The 27,136-nt window shown below is 43.0% G+C and overlaps 1 protein-coding gene across 2 annotated transcripts in view; it reads left to right on the top strand.

Moving 5' to 3' along the window:
- The window catches only part of RSPRY1 (ring finger and SPRY domain containing 1), a 1,565,455-nt gene that overhangs the window by 372,881 nt on the left and 1,165,438 nt on the right, over window positions 1–27,136 (top strand). For both annotated transcript variants that reach the window (XM_044081400.1, XM_044081401.1), the window contains exon 3: window positions 11,908–11,960. In XM_044081400.1, coding sequence (XP_043937335.1) covers window positions 11,908–11,960 — 53 coding nt within the window. The remainder of the gene's footprint in view (window positions 1–11,907; window positions 11,961–27,136) is intronic.

Below are 27,136 nucleotides of genomic sequence, written 5' to 3'. Positions count from 1 at the left end.
AAATAATCAGATGTTCTCTAGAGGTATTAGAGATAGTTCTGAACCTTTATGAAAATTTATGTAAAGCAGGGAAATATGGAAATCTAGAATGAGCATAAGTGGAAATATTTAAGGAATACTAAAGATTGATAAGGCTCAGCAATTAACAGTCAAGATAGGAGATCAGATAAAAACATTAACATACAATTAGTCTGCAGGAAATTCTCCAGGAATGGATGATATTGTTCTGGCAGTTTGGAAGCTAGGAGGGAAGAAAGTGATAACGATCGGGTAGGTTCTGTTTAGTAGTATGTTAAAATTTTAAAGGTCGGTAGTATTTTAAAAGTAGAGGAGGCACCAGCATCCTGGAAGAAGGCTATGGTGGTTGTAATATCTTAAGATGGTAAAGAACCATCATATCCAGCTTCATATAGGCCCACTTCAGTTGTAGAAGAATGGCATAGGTGATGTCAAAACTGTTAGATATGGATAGATATGGATCACTGTGGTTTATTTGAGGAAAGGCAAACATTTCACAGCATTAATAGAACAATGGTGATCCAGTAAGAAGCAGTGTGCAAGAAAATACTGTAGTTGTTGGTGGGTCTTGATTCAGAGAAAGCATTCAACAAGAGGATACTAGGTATTTGAGTAGGCAATTGAAGCATTTGCATTCCCGGATGTAGATCCTTCCAATAACCTTATTCTGAAGGATCAGAGGCAAAAATTAAAGCGGAAGATTTCCTTTTTGACAAGTTGTGTCTGAACAGAGGAACTAGGCAGGGGTGTCGTCATTCCCCATTGTTATTTGCTTTATATAAAAAAAATGCTCAAATTCAAGGATATAGTTGGTATGATAATTAAGAAAAGTTGGCTGTATTTGCAGAAGACATTTTATACCTGATAAAAACAGAAAAGGACATCTCATTGTTGAGGAACATCTTGAGACAGTTTCAGGTCTTCTTAGGAAATAATATTTATGAAGATAAAACAATGGCTTTAGCTGTAAATTATGTACCCACACATTAATTGGTCCAGCAATACCAGTATGGGTTTGGGAGGGTGGCTTAATGCCTAAGGTGTTTGCCTTACAAACACAAGGTGCAGGGTTTGAGTCTCACAAGGGGTAATTGGCTAGGCTTAAAATGGCTCGCAAGGGCAGTTAGCTTAGTACTAAACTATGAACCTATTTATGAGGACTCAATAAAATGAAATATTTAGGAATAAGGATTAAAAAGGATTTGGATTTGATGTTGTCATTTTCATTCGTTCCTTACAAATGGATCTCTGATCTGACTCTGCTGTTTTCTTTACATTCTTGGATCAGATTTGCGAGCTCTTCCCTGTGTCCATAATGCCCCGTACTGCTAAATTTCTTCAGATCTCGTTTGCTCCTCTAATGATTCCATTGGGATTGAGTTCTCTTGAGCTCTATGCTGTCTTTTTAGATGTTGTGAGTAAAAAAAAGAATGTTTTTTTCTTCAATTTTCAGTAAATATCCATGTAACCCTTCCTCTCTTTACTTTGTTACTTTTTTTTATTTTTTTTTTTACCCTTTAAGTATTTTATTGTACCTTAATTGGTATTAGGCCTTTCTTCCTGTACCTTGTAAGGTATTCTTTCTACCATTGTTAGTAGATATCCTTTCTTTCTTTATTTACAAAAAAAAAAAAATCTTTGTGTACGTATTGTACATTTTGACAATAGCTATTATTTTCTGTCTGTCTCTCTTTCTACAGTTATATAGTTGTTGGTATGGTTGACAAACCTACTGGGTTTAAGAAGTGCACTTCCTGCAGGCCCTTCTCATTTACAGGTGCCTTGTGAGATGTGCACTGGTTTCAATTTGAGGGCAGTAAGTGACAGACTGAATAAGTTGGTATTAAAGGGCCTTTTGCCAGCTTCTTTCAATACTGCTGCTTCTACTTCTGAGGCTCAAACCCATTCATAAAAGCCAAGGTTATCAGAGCCCAGGGAGCATAGAGATTGCACTCCTGAGCTGTCTTCTAGACCTACTCCAAGTTCGGAGCTGCCAACTAAAGTCAACAAAGTGTTGGATCTGGCAATTTCTGCAGTCAGGTCTCCACGGATCCTGTGTCCTCTGTTTTATCTGGAGCCAGTGTCACCTGGACTTAGGTCTCCATTTTTACAGGAGACTCTCAGGAAGCCATCTCGACTTTCCTCCACATCTTCCTCATTCAGGTCCTCCCGAAGTCTTAATGAGGCAGATGCAGACAGGATGATGTGGAAATTCCTTAGAGCACAAATCCAGATGGGGTTGCTGCTGACTCAGTTTCCCATCAGATCCATGAGCCTTCAACTACTTCGCACCTATAGTGACTCCTTGTATCTGACCCACAATTTTGGAACCGTCAGATCTCGGAGCACTGAGAGTTGAAGTGTCAGATGCGAAGTTACCACCTTCAACTCCTGTGGTTTCCCTGACCTGTTCAGTGCCAATCCCCATTGAGGAGGATATGTCTCTGAGGCAAAGCGCTGGTGCCAGATCTGGGGAGGTTAACTTTGACACTTAGGATTTCAGAGCCTTCGCTTCCCCTTGGAGCCTCGGTGTTGGACAGCTCAGGTCTGACTCCCTCCTCGGAGAGGAGATCTAGGAGGGGTGGGGAATCAACTGAGCTGAGAGCTTCAGCTCCAGTGAGTTTGGTTTCTACTTCTCCTGGTCCCTGTACCTTTGAGGTACTGGAGAGGGTTTTCTGCCATCCTAGGGCATCTTCGACTCTTACTTCTTCAGGTCCTGTCCTTATTACTCCATCAGCTTTGAGCTCTATGCCTGGTCATCCTACTCCACAGGGAAAGCCAACCTATAAGAGCTTCTAGGCAGTTCTGTTCAGGAACTTCCCATTTCTTCTGATACCTCTCCAGAGCATCCCACTGAAGAGATTCCTCAGAATAGATTGTGTAAGAGGAGGTGCTTAGATTCCACCCAGGAATCTTTGACAGAAGACACAGATTTTGATGAGGAGGAATGGTTCCCCAAGGTCACCACCAGAGGATGTCTCCTTCAGATGCATTTTAGAGTTCCTGTGCCGCAGAGGTTGTTGGTCCTCCCAAAGCCATTCCTAAGAGGAGTCTGTGTTCTTGAAGCCTTCAGGTCTTGCCTATCTCCATCTTGGATTACTCCATCCCCCCCGCCCCCACACAGACACACACACCTGCAGATGACCTTATAGAACTTTTCTCCCACCAGGCTTGGAAGGAACCGGACACAGTAGAGTCTATTCCCAGTCAACCAAACTAGATCCTTGGAGCCCCTAAAGACCATCAGTTTTGGAGTAAGGGAATCCCTGTAGATACAAGTGGGTGTTGCAGCAGCCACCAAAAAGAAACTAGCTGAACAGTGTTCCACTGTCCATCCTTCTAACAGTGAATCTAGGTGTTGAACAGATGTGGAAAGGGCGTTTATGCTTCAACGACCTTTCCCTTGCACTCACTCACCTAGCACAGTTTACTAGATTGCAGAAAGACTTGATAAAGGAACTCTCCAAGAAGTCTACCTCTGGGTCCATGTCAACAACGAACCAGAAAACGTATTCCTCCCAAATGGCCACCCTACATATTCTATATCAAATGCGTCCATGAGGTTAATTTTTTATGCATCTGAAGGCTTCTCACAAGGTGCTGGTTCAGGCATAGCCTTTAGGAGACATGCCTGGATGAGACAGTATGATTTTGCTGAGCCCTTTAAATCCTTATTCATCAGTGCTCCCTTTGATAGATTTTCCCTGTTTGGGCCCACAGTTAGACTCACATTCCCGCAGTGAGCAAGATGGAAAGGCCTTGTCTGCTATTGGAATTAGTTTCTCTAACTTGCAAAGATCTTTTTCCAGGAGTCAACATGGTGGTAAGAAAATGTGGTTCCGAAAATATGAAGGACCTTTTCAAGACTTGTGTGGGGATTTTTCTATTATAGGAAGAGGAGAAATAACAATGGAAGACGCCATCCTCGTGGCGGAGGGGGGTCCACAGAACCAAGTATTCTGATATTCTTTCTCATACTGGTCCTTTCAGCTCTCCTGAAAGGTGGCCTGACTGTTCTTTTCTGGAGGCAGTCGGGGGGGGGGGGGGGCACTTATCCCTGCACCTAAACACCTGGACAGCCATCACAAAAGATTCTTGGGTGCAAAGGATCATATCTAGAGGGTATTTCATTCCCTTTTCAAAAAATTCTTCACAAAAGAGACATCTTCCCGATGTTGCATCCAGTCAGAGGGAGATGGCAGCTCTAGAAATTCAAAAGCTGCTAGGAAAAAAGTGTCATCTAAAAGGTCCCACCAGACCAATCAGGATTCGTAATTTACTCAAGGTGCTTTTTAATGCCAAAGAAAACATGAGACCTAAGACCTATTCTGGGTCTCAGTCATCAAAATAAATTTGTGAAGAATCCAAATTCCGGATAGTCAAGGTTCAGTCCATTCTGCCCCTTCTACAGAAGGACAACTGGAAGTGCTCTATAGATTTGCAAGATGCGTACTATCACTTCAAAATAAACAGACTGTCTTGAAGATATCTGCACATTCAGCTGAGAGCCAGTCATTACCAGTTCAGAACCTGCCATTTGGTCTCACCACAGCCACCGAGGTGTTCACAAAATGCATGGCAGTGGTGGCAGCTCATCTTAGACTGCACGGATTCAGAGTGTTTTTCAATTTAGACGACTGGCTCCTTTCCGCACCAACCAAGCATCTCCTTCAGAATGCCAGGGATTACTTACTCTAGTTCTGTCCATCCCTTGGCATCACAATCAGTCTCTCCAAGTCCCATCTCCAACTAGTTCAAGTCTTGGACACTGTTGGTCAGTTTGCATTTTTACCCCAAAGCAGAGTTCATACCGTAAGATTGTATGTCAGATTCTATAGCATCCCTGTCTTTCAGCAAGATTGGTTCTTCAAGCCTTGGGTTCAGTGGCTGCAGTGATCGCCCTGTTACCTACAGCTCACCTTTGCATGAGAGTTTTCCAGTAGACCATCGCAGTACAATGGTCAGTGCTTCAACACCCTTTGAAACATCCTTTAAAATATTTTGCAAGCCTGCAAAGACTCCCTATTTTGGTGGATGCAGTCCAACAAGATTTGTCAGGGACGTCCCTTTATCCTTTCTTCCCTGAAAGCCAAGTTGACCGTGGATGCCTCCCAGTTGGGTTGGGGGGGCATTTCTTGGGATGGACAGTTCAAGGCACATGGTCCCCAGAAGAGACCAGTTTGCATGTTAGTGTTTTAGAGCTGAGAATGGTCTTATTAGCGTTGCAGGCTTTTCAAAGCTCTCTCCCTCTAGGAGTGTATGTTAGTGGTTTTGTACATTAACAAGCAGGAGGGACCAGATATTACTACCTTTATCAAGAAGCAGTGAGAGTATGGCAGTGGGAGATCTCTTCCAACCACTTTCTTGTAACAACGGACATATCTGGGAAATCCTTCGTTTTAGCTGATAGATTTAGCAGGACCATCCTGATGCCACATAAGTGGTCTCTCAATCATGCAGAGATGGAAATGATTTTTTTCAGTGGGGTTAACCTTGCTGTGACCTTTTTGCTTCCCCTTTCAACAACACGTGTAGCAGGTTATTTGCCCTAATTCTCCCTCAGGGGTAGACAACCGAAAGATGCTTTATTCCTTGCTTGGCCCTCTGGTCTCCTGTACGCTTATCCCCTCCCTCCCCTTAATACCCAAATATCTCCAGAAAGCATAACTATTTTGAAGAGTAAAGTAATCCTCATTGCCTATTTCTGGCCTTGGCAAGTGTGGTTCCATTCTTGTGGTCTTGTTTTATATGTCCACCTTGGACACTGGACAGCCATCGGGCTTGATTCATCCGGACATTCAAGGCCTCAAATTGGCCACATGGTTTCTCCAGCTCCAATGATGGCCAGACAGTCAGGCTTTCTGCTCTGGATCGCCAAATCATATTTTCATCCCAGAAACCTTTTGCGAGAAAAAAATTATAAAAGTAAATAGAAGAGATTTTTGTATTGGGTGGAACAGAGCAAGCTGGATCCTTTTACCACTCCAATTTCTGTTGTGTTAGAATTTCTTGCTTCAGTTTTTCATGGTAGTGCTAGTTTCTCTATCGTTAAGTTCAGCTTGCAGCCATCTCTAATTATCCTGTAGGGCATAATACCTTCATGCTAGCCTCTTCTAAAATATGGAAGGCCTTCCTTAAGGGTTCACTGCTGCTTAGACCTCCGATAAAGGATCGTACTCCATCTTGGGATCTTAATGTTGTGTTGCAAACTTTAATTCACTCTCCTTTTGAGCCTTCAACTAAGTAATGTCTTTCGGCTTTTTCCGGTTAGGGGTCGCCACAGCATATCACCGGTCCTCTCATGATGGGCAGTGGATTTTTATGGTGTCGAGTTGCCAGCCCGGCACCCAACCTTCAAAGAAGGCACACCCATTCGTGCACGCACCTACCTGCATGTATTTAAAGTTCACTCGACCATGAGGAGGACATGTAGACTCTACACAGAAGGTGCTCCAGCCAAGAATCGAGCCGGAGAGCCTCTTGCTGTGAGGTGACACTGCTAACCGCTGCATCACCACATCCTTCAACTAAGTCAGATCTGAAATTTTTCTCTAGGAAAACAAATTATCTTGTCACTATTACATCTGGAGGGCGAGTTTCTGAACTCCAAGCACTCTCTTCAAAACTGCCTTATTTTATTTTTCACAAAGACAGAGTGACTTTATGTATGAATCCTTCCTTTTTACCAAAAGTTGTCTGCGAGTCAAATGCAAATCAAGTAATAAATTTGCCAGTCGTCTTTCCAAAATTTGACAGTAAGGGAGACTACACGCTCCACCTTTTAGATGTATATAGACAACTTTGTTTTACCTCCGTAGAAATAAATACTTGAGAAAAACTGATCAACTGTTTGTTACCTTTGTCAAAAACAAGTTGGGAAAACCAGTATCCAAAGTGACCTTAGCCAAATGAATAACAGATTGTATTTCCTTTGTCTGTTCTGTTAGAGGATTGTCCTTACCTAAACCTCCAAGAGCTCATTCAGCTAGATCCATGGCTACATCATCTGCTTTTTGGGCCAGAGCTTCCATTGATGATGATTGTGCTGTGGCTTCTTGGTCCAGTTCTCATACTTTTATTGCTTATAACAAGTTTGATGTCATTTGGAGGAACAGGGCTGCTTTTGGTTCTGTAGTTCTCTGGAATAGCCTTCCATGAGGGCCAACCAAGATTGTCGTAGCTGGGGACTCTGTCCCATTCGTTGAGGAACGAATGAAAATGGCAACATCAGATATTGAAGTTATGTACTCACCATAACTATGCATCAATGTTGTCCATTTTCATTCTTCCTCAACTTCCCACCCTCCTTCCCACTGTCCTTATTCTTTGGGAGTGACCTGATGAGGCGCACTGGAACCACTGTTTCCAGTCTGAGCTCCTACTCTGTATCTGTACTGTTTCTAATTATTATTATGGTTACTTATGCCGTAAGGCATACTTAGCAACAGCAAACTCAATCTGAGGTAATTTAGCAATAAAGGACATTATGGGTAAAAGGAGGAGCTTGAGAGTCTGATCAAAGAATCTAAAGGAAACATCAGAGTTGAATCTGACATCGGATCGGAGACCCATTCGTTGAAGAAGAATGAAAATGGACAACACAGTCCATAGTTATGGTGAGTACATAACTTTAATTTATGGCCGCTAAGGATATGTGAGAATGTACTAAACAAAACCTAATACAAAAAGTAAGAAACTGAAAGTTCTTGTTTATGGATATGATTAGCAGAGCATAGGCAGTAAAAATGTTTAGTCCCTTTAGTTTTATCAACCAGATTGTGGACAGTTGTTAATAAAGAATTGAAGGAATTTATCTGGGAGAGGAAGAGGGCAGGGGTCAAGTGGGATAAGTTGATCCTTGCAGCAAAACAAGGTGTTTTAGGATTACCGGATTTAAAGAGATATTTAGAGCTACACATGCAAGGCTCATATAGACAACATAAATTCAAAGTGGAAAGGAGTCGTAACGAAACGGGGCAAATTCTAGAAATAAGGAGAGAGTGGGGTTTTGGATTCAAATTCTTAAGGAGAATAACAGCCATACAGTATATTCTCTTCATAAAGCAGCAGAAATTATTCTAAGAACCAAGCCAACACAAGAATGTAGAAAGGAAATTTTGCCAATATATAGGAGTACAGAAGATGAGCAAGAGGAGATTGGAATTTATTTGAGAAAACTGGCAAAGAAATGAAGGTATTGGGAGCAAATAACTACAGAGGGAAAAGTAATAGAATGGGGAAGAGGCCAAGACATTTGGACTGCAGACTACAGGCTGTTTTCCTTATCAGAAATTGATATCAGAATATAGGCAAAGAGAAAGGGATAGGGGAATCCCAATTGAAAGCCCTGCTCTGGTAGAGCTTTTAGTTGAATGTAGAAGAGAAGCTGCTGTTGAAAAAATGATATTTAGTAGGACATATAATATACCACACAATAACTATAGAAATCAATCAGAGGAGGTTAGAAAAGATTGTCCTGAGAGATTGGATAATCAATTCACAAGGCAACAATAGGAGGACATATGTACGGGTCCTGACTATGCAATGCAGTCTAGAAGCTTTAGGATTTTTGCTTGGAAGTGTTTGCATAGGTATGTTTATATCCCCAAAGCAACTCCAAAGAATTTCTTCTCAGGTGGATGGTAAATGTTGGAGGTGTAGTGGAGGAAGAAATGTTTTGGAAGTGTTATGAGTTGGCAGACTACAGAGTACTCTGTCTGAAATATTGGGTGGACAAATTATTGTAACTAAGGAAATGATTTTTTAGCTAGGATAAAGGATCTTACTTGCCTACACATAGCAAGACCTTACTAAATTTAATTATGGTGGCTAACAAAAAAGCAATTCCTAGAAAATAGAAGTCAGTAACAACTGTATTTGAAGTATTGAGTATTGTAACACAGGTAAAAGAACTGAAAGTTGGATCCTTAGAAGAGGGCAGGAACAAACTGCATAGAAAACAAAGTGGAAATTGTGAGAGCATTACATGCAGGATAATGTTTTGAAGGAGGAGTGAGATTTAAGGGAAGGCAAGAACTGAGCAGTTTATATAATGTTGGATTGATGATGGTTATGCAGAAGAAAAGCATATGTGTTATGTGGTGTTTATAACTAGGAACATGAAAACATGCTTTACTTGTATAAATGTATATTGGTGTACAACAATTCAATAAATGTATTTAGAAAAAAAAGGTTACAGACAGGTTTAGAGCACAGTGTCTTAAGAGATAATTCAGTAAATCTATTAAAAAAAAAGATTACAGAGGAGCTTAGAATTGCCACTTTTCACTGATGAACCACAAGGTCTGAGTGAACTAGAAGACTGCTGAGGGTTCAACAAGTTCAGCATCTGCCAGTATTGCCATGTGTCAGCACACCTTGCTGCTGCTAATTGAGTTTACAGAAAATACCAAGGTGGCTCTTGTAGACTCCCCTTTTACAGGTCATGTCCTGCTTGGTAAGATGTAGAAGTGGACCATGAAAACATGGAGGAACAGGGATGTAATCCTTACAGTAGTAAAATTAAGGTTCTACACTCAAAGGATATCCTCTAGAATGCAAAGGAGACCGTTTCAGGTGTAGTTCCAGCACAGGAAATAACGGCTAGCACTGTAAAGTGGAACACAATACTTTAATAAGAACAGTCCAAAAGTATATGCAATAGCACATACAATAGGAAGTTATTCAAACCGGTTTCAGCATACAAGCCTTCATCAGTGAATAATGAACAAGCATTCTTGAATGCATTTTTTGGGAAATTGTAGTAATGATTGAGTCATTTATTTAGCAGCATGCTCATATTCTGCTATCTATGTGGAACAAACTTCTCTTTCCATGAGAATATGCATTTCTGAACATATTAGTGACATGAGAAACAGGCGATTGTCCAATGCCCTTTGTAAACATTATATTAAACATCCTACAGCACAATTTATGTTTGCCATCATTGACAAAATTGAGGGGGGAGAGGAAAAATAAAATTGGTTGGCATAATATTTTGAATAGATAGGAAAACTGTTTGATTGTTAAGTTAGGCAGTTTATTTGCCTTCGGTCTTAATGAGCATTTGTAATTCTCCAATCATAGTGGAGCTTTGTGGATGGGTTACTATAAAATGTATTCAAGACTACGTTTTCATTATTCACTGATGAAGGCTTGTGTGCAGAAACCAGTTTGAATAATTTACTATTGTATGTGCTATTGCATTTGCTTTTGGACTGTTCTTACTAAAGTATTGTGTTCCACTTTATAGTGCTGACCGTCCTATTGTTTGCTGAATTTTCATGTTACTTGGGCCTTTGCATTTGCCATACTTGCAGAGGTTTTGTTTGTATTGTAGTTCCAGCACAGACCACAGCACCCCCGTCAGGTGAAGCACAAATGGTTGGAAGCAACAGCCCTTGTGGTACTCAAAATAATACTTGAAGGTGCAGAAGAAATGGCCAACAGTCAGGGGTAGTGGGGTGTTCACCAGTCATCAACAATGACCCTGAAGCCTTTACTGACTACTCCCCTCTGGAAGCAGCTGGAGGAAGTTTCTTTCATACATTTCAGTGATTCAAGGTCACAAGAGACAAATAAGTAAAGAACGTATTATCTAGAGGTTATACAATTATATTCGTCAACCCCCTCCCCCGAAAGCTTACAGTGGCAGCAAGTGATGCACAGGAGGTGGTTAAAAAAGAGTCATCTAGGAGGTCCCTCTAGGCTTAAGAGACCAAGGTTGTTAAAAAATTGTTTCTGATGCCCAAGAAGACTCAAGACCTTAAACCCATCAAAAGAAAGCCTTCAATGCAGTCATGGTTCAAACAATTCTGACATGTCTACTGAAAGGAGTCTGAATGTACTCTGTAGACTTTCAAGATATTTTTTGACTTACAGAAATATCTAGAAATGGAGAAAGTTTCTATACTTCTAGGTTGGAGCTAGCCACTGCTAGTTAAGCCTGCTGTTTGGTCTCACTGCAGCACCCATGGTGTTTACTAAGTGTGACTAAATGGAACAAAGTTGTTCTGCTGCCAGAATACTTGGTTTCTAGATGCACCACTTCATGTAAGGCTGATAAAAAAGAGGTCCATTCTTTGACTAGGATTGCACTGTACCCAAGTTGCAGCTGGTTTTCACCACATTGTTGGGCTACATTCTGGACACAATCTAGTCCGAACAAAAGTAGGACTTGTTTAATAAAGTACCATGCAAATTTTGACCAGGAGATAAGATAATTCCATGACACATTTAATGTAAGATAGGACTTTTAAACCAAGTTCCTATTTTATTGCCACTGCAATCAAGGCTCATGGCCCACCCATTAGGAAAAGCTTTCAACTTCCTCATTTGTAGAGGGTGACCCCAAGTAGGAATGGGACCAACGTTCACAAAGACTCAACCCACTTTGGCTGAGATGGTCTTGGTAGGTTTTCTACATTTTAACAAAAATACTTTTAATTGAAAACCTTTGCCATTGTGGAGCAGGCAATAAAAAAAGGCAATTAAAAAAAAAAAAACTCCCATGTTGTGGGTGCTTCACCCTCCCACACAACCCTCTTACTCAATATAGCCAACTCTGAGGCTGTACAAACAGCAAAAGAGAGAGAAGAATCTAAGTAAAATGTTAATGAATGTTTTTGAGTAACTGTCCCCATTATAGGTGTGTATGCTCTATGTATTGGTGCAGCTACCTCATATCAGTAGGGAGAGAGTGGCATGATACACTTTGGCTAGAGAAAATTGCAAAGCAGCCAGGTCTGCAGCCATAGTCCTAGCAGTTGTGGAGAATGGCCACACTAATGTAGATCTTTCATTAAGGTAAGTACCTAATTTTCATTTTTCATCATTCAATACAAATAGTAGTACCTTAATTGTGCCTTTTCTCTCTTTTTTTTCCTACAGTGACCAAGAACCTCCTTATTCTATGATCACATTGCATGAAATGGCAGAGACAGGTATGGTATGCATATGTCTGAAGCACTAAGAACTGTCTGTTTAACTGTTGTCTTAATTGTGATTTACATAAGTTTCTTGATTTTAAATGGCATTGGAAAAGAAAATAGAACAATGATTACTTTGCAGTGCATATACCTTCCAAGGCAGCAGACCTAATGATTTTTCACAGCATAATGTGCTTGTATAATTCTATATTCTCTTTGTCATTGGTAGTTTCATTCATGAATAGTGCGGTATGTTGAAAAATTAAACAATGATTGCTGCTGCCAGTGAGCACGGTCTTCCTCCATGGGCGGGTGTATTAGGGGACTTCTTTAGTTCCTGCTAAAGACATTTTGTTGTTTTTGTTGAATGTGATTCATGCTAATCCATTTAATTCAGAAGCCTTATTTGTTCAAGTCATTGTCTGTAAATCAATCCACACCAGTTTTGGTTTGTGGTGAGGTGTGAAGTGGACTAAGATCCCAAGTAATTGACACAGGAATTGTCGTGCACTGTCTACTATAGTAACATTCGGCTTTTCAGATTCCATTTGTAAAGCAGTATGCTACTTGCGCATTTGTATTTATTAGGGAACTGCAGTGTAACGTGGTGTTAGTGTTTTCTGTTAGTGCAACACTTTTGCTGCTCCACTGCTAAAGAAATGAAAGTATGCAATGTGTCAAGAGTTTGCAAAGAAGGCTATCTAAACCAAGAGCTCACAGAACATGTGTATTAGTAGCTGAAACAGTGGAGAAGTTATGGTACTTAATCGACACACATACAGAGTGTACTGGTGCACAGAATTTACCTAAGAATTTATATATTCACTGCTACCTTTTTAGATGATTCCTTTTCCATTCTGGGTAAGTATGCCTTATGATCCGATGTTGTCTTTTTCTGTCTGAGTTAATGTTTGGGTTATCAGATCTGACCTCCGTGCCTTTTTCTATATCTTTGGATTCGCAACTCCTAACTACTTCCTAACCCACAACTCCTTCCTCCTGCCTAAAATACCACAGATCTCGTTTGCCATCTGTTCCATCCAGATGTGTTATCCCAAAGAGTTTGTAAGCTAGTCACGATAAGTGAAAGTTTTTTGCTTATTTCATATTAGATTACTCCTTTTGGATATAGTGCAATGTTATTGTAGTATAGGGTGGTGATAGGTGAGGTCTAGGTTAGATAGTTGGTGGTTTTATGCATTTTTGTCCTCTGTAGTGTAAACTTTCTAGATACTTCTAATAACTTATACTAATATAATATTTGGTGTGTATGTACATATGTTTTTAGTTAAACAGGACAGTTTCTTCGCTTAGAAGTGCTTTAGATTGTAGTAGCATATATTTATATAGCTATATAGAGTTTATTTAAATAGTGTTTTATTTTTGTGATGTCAGACAAATCATCAAGATTCAAAAAGTCTTCAGCCTGTGAACACAAGCTCCCTTCTCAACTCCCTATCCTTTTTGTGTATATTGTTTAGGTGCTGCTCTTCTGCAGGCAAATTCTGATATTTGTGCTGCCTTTGTCTCTAGAGTTGTACCGGGTTGGAGGGTAAAACTAATCATTAAAGGATTGCTTCCCCACAGACAGGGTCTTCAACATCCACGATGTCTTCAGAATCAAATTGTTCATCTGCTTCTACAAGCACTGAAAAGAGAAAGGAGAAAGAAAAATTTAAAGAAAAACTTTGTTTTTTTTAAATGTTTAGAGAAAAGGGCTTGGAAGGGCGGCCCCGGTGGTGCAGCGGTTAGCGTTGCTGCTCACAGCAAGAGGTTCTCCGGTTCGATTCTCGGCTGGGGTGCCTTCTTTGTGGAGTCTGCATGTCCTCCCTGTGGTCGCGTGGGTTTCCTCCAGGTGCTCCGGTTTCCTCCCATATCCCAAAGACATGCAGTAGGTGGATTGGACACTCTACATTGGCCCTAGGTGTGAGTGTGTGCCTTCTGTGGAAGGTTGGGCGCCGGGCTGGCAACTCGACACTGTAAAACTCCACTGCCAATCATGAGCGGACAGATGATCCGCTGTGGCGACCCCTAACCGGGAAAAGCCGAAAGAAGAAGAGAAAAGGGCTTGGAGAAAAGGGCTGAAGAAAAGAGAAGAGGCTCGACAAGTCAAGAAAAAGGTCAGTCTAGTTTATCGAGTCCAGTACCAAAAATGTCGAAGCAGTCAGATCCACCTGTCAGTTGTGACTGAACTCCTCCTTCTTGAGCTACTTTTTCACTGGAGCCAATAAGCCCTCTGCTTCATTCACCAATCCTCCACGACAAACTACCTTCTAGACCCTCATTGATAACTTTATCATCAAGGTCAGTATATCGTCAAGGTCAGTACAGTCCCCTATAAGTCTCACAGAAATGTCTGTCACCCAAATTATGTGGAAATTTTTGCAGACACATCCAACTGAGAGTCCATCTGGTACTTGCCCTGTGGGAAGGACTAGGTACAGGCCCCTCTACCCTGTCAAAATGTTTTCTGATACCAGTCCAGTATTTGGACTTGTTTCCCAGGATCCCAACTCTTCCAGCACACCTCGGTCGAATCTGACAGTCCATAGGACTTTGGCTTTGACTCCCTTTATTTCTACTCCAATGTTATCGGATCAGTATGAGACGCGGAGCTGAAGCGGCTGTGTTGGAGCACTGGCACTGGAGTTGTCCCCTAAGTTTTTAGAGTCATTTCTTGCCCTCAATGCCTCGCCATTTGACAGCACAGGTCTGATCTCCATTGGAGTTGGGAGGCTTCCTGAGTCAGTTTACAGAGGAAGGGCTTATTCAGCTGTAATTGCGGAGTCTGCTTTTGAGGCTATGTAAAGGGCCTTGGGTGATCCAAGAATGCAGGTGTGTGCACAGAGTTCGAATTTGTCACAACACCCACTGGAACCTGTTCCTTTAACCTCTTATTCGGGTTGACAGGGACAATAAGAATGCATATGCTTTGAGACAACTCAACACTTGTGTTTCCAGTCTGATTCTGATCTTTCTCCACCTGAACATCATCATCATCATCATCCCCTTTTTCCCATTTACATGGGGTCGGGGTATCGTATTAACTGTCGCCAACTCTCGATTCAGTGCCACTCTCCTGCCTTCTTCAACACTCATGCCTGATTGTCGCAGATCTTCTTTCACACAATCCATCCACCTCTTTGCTGGACGCCCTCGCTTCCTCTTACCTTCTTCCTGTCTGTCCCAAATCTCCCTCACCAGATTGTCTTCTGCTTTTCTACACATGTGCCCATACCATCGTAATCTGTTTTCTTTGATCTTTTCTGCAATTGGAGCTACTTTGGCTTCTGCTCTTATGTCCTCATTTCTTCGCCTGTCCCGCAGTGTGCATCCTACCACCTTTCTCAGGCACTTAATTTCCATCACCTCTAGCTTCTTCAACTGTTCTGCCTTTACTGCCCAGGTTTCTGTACCATACAGTAGTACTGGTCGCACCACTGTCTTGTACACCTTACTTTTCAGCTTCTTTGGCATTCTTCTGTCATATACTACACCTAATACTCTATGCCAGTTGGCTGCAGCCCCTCTGATTCTAGCTTTGACCTCTTCATTCAGACTACCCTTCTCCTCAATCACCCCTCCCAGATACTTGAAGCTGTTTACCTGTTCCACTATCTTCCCATCTATCTCTATTCTCAGCTTCTTCTGATTTCCCCAATCTGCTACCATTACCACTGTCTTATCTGTGCTTAGTTTCATCCCATGTGTCTTCAGATTTGCATTCCATTCTCCTATCCTTTGCTGAAGTTCTAGATCAGAGTCTGCCTGTACTGCCACATCGTCTGCATACAGCAGCTTTGTTGCTCTGTCCCCTCCAACCTGTTTGCTGATGTAGTCCATTACCAGTATGAACAGCAGTGGACTCAGAGCTAAACCCTGGTGTACACCCACTCCCACTGGGAACCCCTCAGTGAGGCCAAACACTGTTCGTACTTGAGTCAATGGGTCCTTGTACATAGCCTGTACTAATTCTACCAATGTTTCTGGGACTTCAAACCACCGCAGTACTGTCCAGATCAGCTTTCTTGGGACCTTGTCATATGCTTTCTCCAAGTCTAGGAAAGCCCAGTTTGACTCTCTCCTCTTTAGTTTCTTCTCAAGTATCTGTCTCAGTGCAAACATCGGGTCAATTGTGCTGCATCCTGATCTGAATCCGAACTGTTCATCTCCCATCTTACATTCTACTATTCTGCGTATCCGTCTATCAGTCACCCTCTCCAGAACTTTCATGCAATGTGGTAGGAGTTTGATGCCCCTGTACTGTCCACAGTTGTGGATGTCCCCTTTGTTCTTGTACACTGGCACGAGTATGCTTATTCTCCAGTCATCTGGAATACGTCTTTCTCTCCACACTGCGATTAGTACCCTCAGGAGCCATTTCTCCCCTAGCTCACCCAGCATCTTTATCATATCTGCTGTGACCTCATCTGAGCCTGCTGCTTTCCCTGACTTCATTTTCCTTAGTGCTGCTCTTACTTCTTCTAAGGTGGGCTCCTCTTCTACTCTCATTGTAGGCTGTTTCTGGGGCAGTACCGCTTCTGTGGGGTTTTCTTCATTCAGAAGCTGCTGGAAATACTCCTTCCATCTGCCTTTGATGTCCTGTGGGCTGGTAAGCAGGTTGTTGCTGGAATCCCTTATGAAGAGTGTCTGACTATCTTCTTTATCTTTCTGTCTTTGCCTTGCAACCTGGTATAGTTTCTTTGTGCCCCTTACTGAGTCACTTTCCAGAAGCTGATAGAGTGCCTCTGATGCCCCATTCTTTGCTATTGCAACTTCTTTCTTAGTTTCTTTGTTAGCCAACCAGTAGTCCTTCCTAGCTTGGTCAGTCTTTTCAATCTCCCACTTCTTCCTGCACTTCTGCATTCCACCACCAGCTTTCCTTATGTACCTTATTTCCATACCTGGCTCGGCCACATATCTTTTCTGTAGTCCTAACACATGCTGTTTTAGGCGCTGCCACTCTTCTTCAACTCCACCTATTTCCTCCTCTTCTTGGGGTGCTAGAGCCCTGAGTAATTCCTTGAACTGCTGTACTTTCTCTCCAGTCAACTTCTAGGTCTTCAGCCTGGTCTCTGTTGACCTTAGAGCCTTCTCTGACCACTGCTTGCAGCTGATTGTGGTAACTACTGGTTTATGCTGTGAACCGACTGTTTTACTGGGGATGACTTTGCAATCATGGATTCTACCCCAGTGCCTTTTCCTTACTAGGAGGAAGTCTTCCTGAGTTGCATGTTGGCTACTCTTGTATGTGATCTTGTGGCTGTCTCTTTCTGAACCATGTGCTGGCTACTATCAAGCCATTTGCCAGACAGAAGTCTAGAATGGCTTCTCCTTCTTTATTCCTATTGCTCCACCCATGTGGACCCAGGCAGTCCTCATATCCTGTTCTGTCTGTCCCGATATGTGCATTTAAGCCACCTATTATCAACACCAATTCATGTTGTCCTGCTTTATCTAGTAGGTCCTGCAACTGCTGTCTGAATGCACTCTTTTCCTCACTATCACAACCCTGCTGTGGGGCATAGGCTGAGATTATGAATACTGTCCTATCATTACACTGGAGTCTGACTGCCATGAGTCTGTCATTAATTCTGATGATATCCCTCACTGACTTCTGAAGCCTCTGTCTCACCACAATTCCTACACCATTTCTAGCCTGTCCACCACCTGAGTAGTAGAGTCTGGATCCCAAGCCAAGTGGCTTTGTTGCACTGCCCTTCCATCTCGTCTCTTGGATACATAGGATGTCCAGCCTCCTCCGTATCATCATGTCATCCACTTCTAAGCTGCGACCTGTCAGTGAACCTACATTAAGCATAGCAATTCTTAGTTCATGTTTGACAGGTTGGTTGGTTTTATGTCCAGCTTTCACTCAAAAGAGCTATCCCAAGTAACCCAGGCTGGGCAACTGGTAACTCAGGCTCCACCTGAACCCCAAAGGCATATTCCAAGGAAACAGACTTCCAGACGGAATCACATTGACTCCTCTTCTTCTGAGTTCGTCACCGGGGGGGGGGGGGGGGGACCAATTTAGATGGAGAAGTATCCCCTATTCCCCCCTCCCCCATAAGATAGGGATAGGAGTTTGAGGCAGTCTGCGTAGGACATTTGGGGAAATCCTGGAATTGATGAAGTAGAAGGGAGGATGGCCCACTGAAATACCTTATCCAGATAAGTCTGTGTTTCTCAAAGCTTTTGGGTCTGGCTCATTTGCATACTGGGTGATTCCTCCTCCAGATGCCCTCATGGATCTTGTGGCACAGAGAAAATGGAAGGACCCTGTTATTACAGAGCAAATTCCTAAAAAATTGACAAAATTGTAGCAGCCCCAAAATATAGGAAGCATTGGTCAAAAGGACCCTCAGTAGATGTCATGGTGTAACTGCAGTTAAGAATTTTCTGAGGAGATTTCTTCAGTCCATCCCCCTTACATTAAGCCAAGGGCTTTGGACAGATTACGGAAGCAGACTTGCACTTCAGTGACCTTTGCTGTCAAGGCACTGAATTACTTTGCACACTTAACACTTTTCCAGAAGGACTTAATCAAGGACATGACCAAGGCTCATCTGGGTGACTTGTCCTCATGTCAAAAAAAACAGTGGATACCCAGATGTCTACTCTACAGTCTACACTAATGTTCTACAGAAGGGGCTGGCACAGACAAATAACGTGTCAGAAACATGGACTAAAACTGAATGCCAAGAAATGCATAATAGTATCCTTCAGGAAGTTCTTCTCACCCGGTACCTATCATATTGACAACACACCCCTAAAAGTTGAGCCAGTAGTGAGGGACTTGGGAACACACACAGACATTAATCTAGCCTTTGACCGTCATGTGTCTACAGTAATGAGGAAGTCATTCTATGCTGTACAAGTTATGCACAAAAGTGTGGTATCTACATCCAAAGAGGTCAGTGTTCCACTGTATTCGGAATTCATCAGAGCTGTCATTGAGAACAGTGTCCCCTTTGTTACGTACCTAACCAGACACATCCAACAATTATAATGTCTACAGAAGTTCCTCACTAAAAGAATAAAGGGTGTAAGTAACATGTCCTACGCAGACTGCCTCAAAGCCCTATTCTTGTATTCTGTCTGCTACAGGCTGTTGAGGGAAGATCTATGCCTGGCATACAAGGCATTGTTAGACCCCACCCTGATGGATCTCTTGCATATCTGCAGAATAAGCAGCATCAGAATTACCAGACTTACCCATTGTAAAGACTGAAACCTTGCCTATATATAAATAGAACCTGCTGCAATGACAGGTATATATCCCAGAGACTGCCCCTTCTCTGGAATAGGTTCCCCATCCATGTGAAGCAGAGTTCCTCCCTAACCCAATATAAGCATAACTTGGATAGTTGGATGGCGAACAGGAAATTCATCCCTGGTTTGGTACCCATGTCTCTAATGAACATGGGTAGACTGTAAATAGTTCATTTCCAGGGCCCCTCCTTGTAAATGTTTTTATCTCCCATGCCCCTGCTCACACTTATCAGAGATTTGGAGTGTATGGCTAAGCTTAAAAAAGCCCTTGTGGTCATTAGCCTTGTACACACCTATGAACCATGTGCCTGCTATCCAACACAGCAGAAGTACAGCAAGAGTAGCTGGTACAGATAATGTCATGCATCACCTTGCCTGGATGCAGCTAAGCAGTTTCGTGGAAAGCTTAAGGCACCCCTTATTAATGCCCCCTTTTGATGGTTTTACGTGTTTTGCATCCAAGGTTAAGAGATCCTTATCTGGAGTGAGCAACACGTTAAGACCGTGTCCTGCTGTAGGAATTCATTTCTTTGCACCACAAAGGTCCTATTCTGGGTATCAAAGGGGAGATGAAATGCAGTTCAGGAAGTCAGTGTTTTCACCATAACACTCCTGGGGATAGACCCCCCCCCCCCACCAAGGCAGAGGTCAGTGTCTCAGAAGCAGAGGTGGACCACAGAATCATGGTTTCCATGGTCCCTTCAGTGAGAATCCCTACCAGTGCCCCAGAAGGGATGTTCTTCATTCCACATTGCTGCAGTCCTAACTATTGGGTAGTCCGCTGTCCAGTCGGCCCGAATACCAGAGTATATGGCTGACGTCGGTCAGGGCGCATTAGACTGACGTCAGTACATCAGGGTACTAATGCGCATGACCGACGTCATATCCTCAGTCTTTTTTTGCCGCATGGTCCGATGCAGAAGCAGTTTTGCGAGTGCAGGTTGGCGTTCTGAAATTTTCTGAACTCGGAGTTTCAGACCGAATCAGAGTTGGCTAAGTACCCGTTGGGAACATTTTGGTTTTTTCTTGCCTCAGTATTTAACCGGATGTCAGAAAAAGTGAATAACTGTATTTCTTGTGGGAAACAGATACCTCATAGGGATTACCATACCTTGTGTATACCTTGTTTAGGGCCTGAGCACGACGTTGTTGGATGCCGCTCTTGTGCTAGGTTTAACAAACGCACTATTAAGAGAAGGTTAGACTGTGCCAGGTTAGTGTTTGGGAAGCGTTGCAATTATAAAATGCCGTCGGATGCTCCGACGCCCGCTTCGTCCAAAAAGCGCAAGGACAAAACGGCGAAGCCTAGGGTTGATGAACCAGCAGTCCCGGACGCCGGTTCTTTAGAAGGCTCAGTGGAGCCAGAGGTTTTGCCAGGAGTTTCTTTGGAGTCTCAGGCAGAGACTTTACTGTTACAGGATGTGCCTTCTCAGGAGGTAGGCCAGGCTGAGGGGGCTTCTCAGGTAACTGTTCTTCCCTCTCTTCCTAAGGTAGTTAGAGCCTCTCCTTCTGTTTCCAAAGCTTCTTTGAGAGGTAGGCCAAGTTTAGCTTCAGTGGGGGCTTCTCCTACCACTTCAGGCTCTGTGCCTAAGAAACATATGCTTAAAATGGCAGAAGATTTGATTACTATGATTAGAGGTTCTATGCCCCCCCCTGATAAGAGGCCTTGGGTGGAACCTGAGTTTGATACTTTTGAACAGTGTTCAGAGGCTTCTGAGTCTTCTGCGGAAGATTTGCAGGAGTACCCTCCTTATTCTGATTCTGATGTGGATGATTCCACTCCTACAGCTTCTCCTCCTGAGGATTTCTCATTTTCAGAGACTCTGCATTCCATGAGGGAGCACTTTAAATGGGAAGGCCAGGATTACTCTGATTCCAGGAAAAGGCTTAGGGAATTCTTGTTTTTACCCCAGCATAGGCCCTTAGCTATACCTCCTGTGTTGAATGTGGTGGAAGATGTTTTTGCAGAGGCTTCCCTAAACCCTGATTCTTTGCCTCCTGCTCCTGTTAAACCTGATAGGTACTATAGGGTGCCTGAAGCTCATAAGTATCTTTTAAGAGTCCTAGGGCAGACCCGAAACTGTTTCTCAGGGACCTAAAGGTGTTAAGGCCTCTGTGGTTAAAAACCCTGTTCCCACTGATAAAGAGGCAAGGGCTTTGGATAGATGGGGAAAGAAAGTGTATACTTCTTCCACTTTAGCCATGAGGGCGTTGAATTGTCAGTTTCACATGCTAAAATATCAAAATTATCTCCTTTCACAACTGAAATCTAAGGTGGATGCTTTGGCGGAAGGTATTGAGTGTAAAGAGTTGCTGGATTTAGTTCATGTGTCTGAACAAGTGGGTAAGCATTCTTTGCAATGTGGTTTTGATGCTGTACAGGCCTCCTCGAGGGTGGCTGCCACTAGTTCTGTTCTTCGCAGGCATGCCTGGTTGAGGGATCAGAATTTAGCTGAGCATGTTAAGACAAGGATTTTGGATGCTCCTTTACAGTCTGATGTGTTGTTTGGTTCGCCGGTGGAAGCAGTTTTAAAGAAAATGGAGGACAAAGCTAAGTCTATGCAAACTGTTAAAGATTTTTTGCAGGTGCAGCCACCGAAGTTTAGTAGAAATTGGCCTACTAAGGGATGGACATATCCTGTTTATGATTCCCAGTCTAGGGGTAGGTCTAGACGTGGTAGGGGCAGAGCTCAAGGTTCTTTTAGGCCTAGAACAGGGAGTTCACCTGCTCCAACTTCTGGTGAGGGCAGGGGTCAGTCCTTTCGTAAACAGACCCAATGACCTGCCTTTTCAGCTGCCAGTAGATTCTCGACTGGCAGCTCCTTTGGGAGGAAGACTGTCTCTTTTCAAAGAAAATTGGGATTTAATTACACAAGCAAATTTCTCTGTTGCTCCAAATAGGGGCCATTCAGCCAGTCCCTGTATCAGAAAGGGGCCTAGGATTTTATTCTCGCCTGTTCCTAGTGCCAAAGAAGGGGAACACGTGGAGACCAATTTTGGATTTATCTATCCTCAACACTTATCTGGACATTCCCAAGTTCAAGATGTTGACGTTACAACAGCTTTTACCTCTGCTGGCCAAAGATCACTGGATGGTAACTTTAGATCTCAAGGAAGCTTACCTTCATGTGCCTATAAGACCAAGTTGCAGGAAGTATCTGCGTTTTCGAGCTGGAAATTCTCATTATCAGTTCTCTGCATTGCCCTTTGGCTTATCTACTGCGCCCAGAGTATTCACAAAGGTTCTGGCTCCAGTGATAGCTTACTTCAGGCTAAAAGGAATTCAAATCTATCCTTACTTGGACGACTGCCTGATTCTGGCTCAAGAAAAGGAAGACCTTCTACAGCATCTGGAATATGTTATAGCAGTGCTAAGATGCCTAGGGTATTCTGTGAACGAAATAAAGTCCAGTCTAGTACCCTCTCAAGACATGTGCTTTCTGGGTGTGAGACTGAATACAGCAGCCCAGATGGCCTTTTAACCCCGGACAAACAAAAGAGTCTATCCCTTTACTTCCATCAACTATCTCATCAGTCCGTGCTGACTGCAAGGACAGTCCTTCAAGCATTAGGGTTCATGGCATCTTGTATTCTGGTGCTTCCCAATGCCAAACTGCATATGAGGAAGCTGCAATGGTATCTCAAAAATGTATGGACACAGCACTGCCAGGATTTGGACACTGTCATTCAAATAATACCTTGCCTTCAAAAAGAATTTTTGTGGTGGGCTCAGGAATGTCACCTAAACAAGGGACTCTCTGTGGCCGGCCAGAGGCGAGTCAGATTTTAACGACAGATGCCTCGGACATTGCTTGGGGAGCTCATCTGAATGGAAAGTGGATACAAGACAAGTGGCCTGCCAGACTACAGCATCTACATATCAACATGAAGGAGATGTTAGCAGTCCAGTTTGCATTAATGGCTTTCAAGGAGTTACTTCTTCCAGGGCAGGTGTTGATTCTAACAGACAACACAACTGTCATGTGGTACATCAACAAACAAGGGGGAACACATTCTTATCCTCTATGCAGGCAAGCAATGATTTTATGGGAGACTGCGCTCAACCTGCAACTAACTCTTCAGGCAAGGTTTCTGCCGGCAGCACAGAACTCCTTAGCAGATGTGTTAAGCAGACAAATCATGGATCCCCACGAGTGGAAACTGGATCTTCATGTATTTCAGAAATTGACAGTGTCATGGGGAACTCCAGACATAGATCTGTTCGCTTCTCCACTAAACCACCAGCTGCCAAAGTTTTGCACAAAGGGGTTTCATCACACAGCTTGGAAAGTGGATGCTCTGTCTTTCAGTTGGAAAAATCTTCATGTGTATGCCTTTCCACCTCTGCCTCTTCTTCCAAAGGTGCTCTTAAAGGTCAGACAAGACAAGCCAAGGATGATTTTGATAGCTCCAGATTGGCCTCGGCAACACTGGTATCCACTACTAAGGAGTCTGGTAAGGAAGCCTCCATGGCCTTTACCATTGATTCCACATCTGTTGTCTCAGAAGGACGGTCATCTGCTCAATGTCAAGCTTCACTCTCTCCATCTAACAGCCTGGCATATTCTATGTTGACACACAGCAGGTCTCAACTTCCTCAACAAGTTTTAAATGTGATTATGGAAGCTAGAAGACCTAGTACAAGGAAAGTGTACGCAGAAAAATGGAAGAGATTTTTATTTTGGAGTACAGCAAAGAATTTGGAGATTTCGAGCCTAATTTGAGTGTGGCTCTTCAATATCTTACTGAGTTATTGGACAAAGGGTTGTCTTTCTCTTCCATTAAGATTCATGCTGCAGCAATTTCAGCTCACTATGATTGTGACCCACCATTGTTTTCGCATCCTTTGTTCAAGCAGTTTCTTAGAGGGGCAAAGAATATAAGACCCCCACGTGAGCTCCTACTCCTGCTTGGGATCTCAATTTTGTGTTGGAAAAACTTACTCTACAACCTTTTGAGCCTGCGGCTACTGCTGAATTGAAATACTTGTCATGGAAGACTGCTTTTCTATTGGCTATTACTTCTGCAAGAAGGGTGTCTGAGTTGCAGGCCCTTATGGCAGTAGAGCCCTTTGATTTTCCATAAGGATAGGGTATCATTACGTACTAATCCTTCCTTTATGCCTAAGGTGGTTTCTAGTGTGGCTTTAAACCAAACTATTCATTTGCCTACTTTTATGCAGACCCCCAAAATAAAGGGGAAAAGATTTTGCACACTTTAGATGTACACAGGCAATTGCGTTATTATTTAAGCAGGACTAAGGATTTTAGGCAGTCTCAGCAGTTGTTTGTTTCTTTTGCTTTGAGTTCGCAGGGCAAGCCTGTGTCGAAACAAACTATTTCTAGGTGGATTGGGTTTTGCATTGCATTTTGTTATTCCCATCATGGCAAGGAGATTCCAGCTGGGATTAGGCCTCATTCCACTAGGGCTACTGCCACTTCAACAGCATTTCTAAGGGGTGGCAACTAAGGATATTTTGGAGGCAGCTACTTGGAGTTCAGTGCATACTTTCTCTAAGCATTATCACCTTCCTCTCTACTCTAAGTCTAGGGCTGGTTTTGCCACAGCTATTTTGCAAGGCATGTTGTCAGCTCCTGCTCCTTTATGATTTGCCAGCCTCCCTTACCTCTGCTTTGGGATTCTACCCAATAGTTAGGACTGCAGCAATGTGGAATGAAGAACATAGTACAGTTTTGTACCTACCATAAATGTAGATGTTCGAGGATCCACATTGCTGCAGTCCAATTTACCCTCCCTCCTTCCCCTCTGTGTTTAGGGGTGGTTGTGTAGGTGAGGTTATATGCTTATATTTTTGTATATATTGTACATATTTTTGGTGCAGGTATGTTGGGCCTTGTCTTTTTAGGGTCTTCTGACATCTGGGGCAAGAAAAGACTGAGGATATGACGTCGGTCATGCGCATTAGTACCCTGACGTACTGACGTCAGTCTAATGCGCCCTGACCGGCGTCAGCCATATACTCTGGTATTCGGGCCGACTGGACAGCGGACTACCCAATAGTTAGGACTGCAGCAATGTGGATCCTCGAACATCTACATTTATGGTAGGTACAAAACTGTACTTTACTGGGCTGCAGAACTCTGGAGACAGTCGGGGGGGGGGGGGCTTAATCTTACACCCACAAGCCTGGCAGAACATCACTTAAGATTCATAGGTGTTAAGGATGGTCATCCTGTTACTCTACCCGATTGGTTGAAATCCGCAGCAACAGAAGTGTTAATTTTGCTAGAAAAGATTCATCCAACAGGTCGCCTCAGACCAGTTAAAATACAGAATCTGTTCTAGGTTATTTTTAGTTCCAGAGAAGACTGGGACCTCAGGCCACTATTGGACTTCAGCCAAGTCAGTCATTTTGTCAAGCAGGCGAAATTCTGAATAGTCACCATACAATACATATTATCTGTCTTGAGGAAGGTTGATTGAATGTGCTGTATAGATCTCCAAGATGCCTACTACCATATAAATATCCAAGGGCAATCCAGGGTATTTCCTGCTGGTAGCCAATCATTGCCAATTCAGAACATTGCTATTTGGTCTCACCACAGCCCCGTGAGTATTCACCAAGATTATGGCATTGGTAACAGCTCCTGTACAACTGCAAAGGATCGAAGTCTTCCAGTGTCTAGATGACTACCTTCTAACTTCTACCTCCAGGGATCTTCTGCTACAGCATCAAGCATTCCTACTCTGTCTTGCAGATTAGTTAGGGATGAATATCAGTCATGCAAAAAATGAACCACTTTTCAACACACATAATTCATACTATGTCAGATGAATAAAGTTTAACAAATTGTAAAACTTCTGACAATAAGAGTATTGCCATTAAGGCTGGTGGCTTCTCAGGTGGTTCAGCATTCCCATCCACAAGCAAGATTTACTCTTTGTTTCTTAGTTGTGATAGCCTCTACCATCACTTTAGTACCACTAGCAAGATGCCACAAAAGTGTGTTAAAGTGTTCTTTCATTCCATTGGTCAGAGATGTTCTTCATCTCACATTGCTGCAGTCATAACTTATGGGTAGTCCGCTGTCCTCGGTCGGCCCGAATACCAAAGTATTAGGCTGACGTCGGCCATGGGCGCTCAGATCTGACGTCAGAACGTCAAGGTATTAAAGCGCATGACCGACGTCATTTCCTCAGTCTTTTTTGCCGCATGGTCCAAAGCAGAAGCAGCGTATGCAAGTGCCGTTCGGCGTTCTGAAATTTTCGTATTCTGAGTTTCAGACAGATACCAAGTTGGGCTAAGTACCCCGTTGGGGATTATTTTTGTTTTTTCTTGCCTCAGTTACTTCCGGATGTCAGAAAAAGTGAATAATTGTATTTCTTGTGGGAAACAGATACTGCATAGGGATTACCACTCTCTTTGTATTCCTTGTTTGGGACCTGAGCACGACGTAGTAGGGTGTCGCTTTTGTGCTAGATTTAATAAGCGCACCATTAAACGTAGGTTAGATTGTGCTAGGCTTGTCTTCGGTAAGCGGTGTAATTACAATATGCCGTCGGATCCTCCGACGCCCGCTACCGCGAAGAAGCGCAAAGATAAATCTTTAAAGTCCAAACAGGATGACTCGTCCGTTCCGGACGCCGGTTCTTTAGACACCACTGTGGATTCGTTGATCCGCCGCAGTTTCAACTGAGTCTCAGGGGGAGACGTTGGTTTTGCAAGATGTGGTTTCCCAGGAGTCAGGTCAGGCTGAGGGGGCCTCTCAGGTTACTGTTCTCCCTTCTTTGCCTAAGGTGGTTAGGCCTTCTCCTTCTGTCTCTAAGGTGCCTTCCAAAGGCAGGCCTGGTTTGCCTTCCACAGGTGTCAGTCTTAGTTCTGCAGGTTCTGTGCCTAAAAAACACATGCTTAAAATGGCAGAAGATTTAATTACTTTAATCAGGGGTTCTATGCC

This window comes from Protopterus annectens, chromosome 8.part0 (genome assembly GCF_019279795.1).
Source record: "Protopterus annectens isolate FY-2018-M chromosome 8.part0, PAN1.0, whole genome shotgun sequence".
Classification (NCBI taxonomy): domain Eukaryota; kingdom Metazoa; phylum Chordata; order Ceratodontiformes; family Protopteridae; genus Protopterus; species Protopterus annectens.
This window is presented reverse-complemented; position numbering and strand designations above follow the sequence as displayed.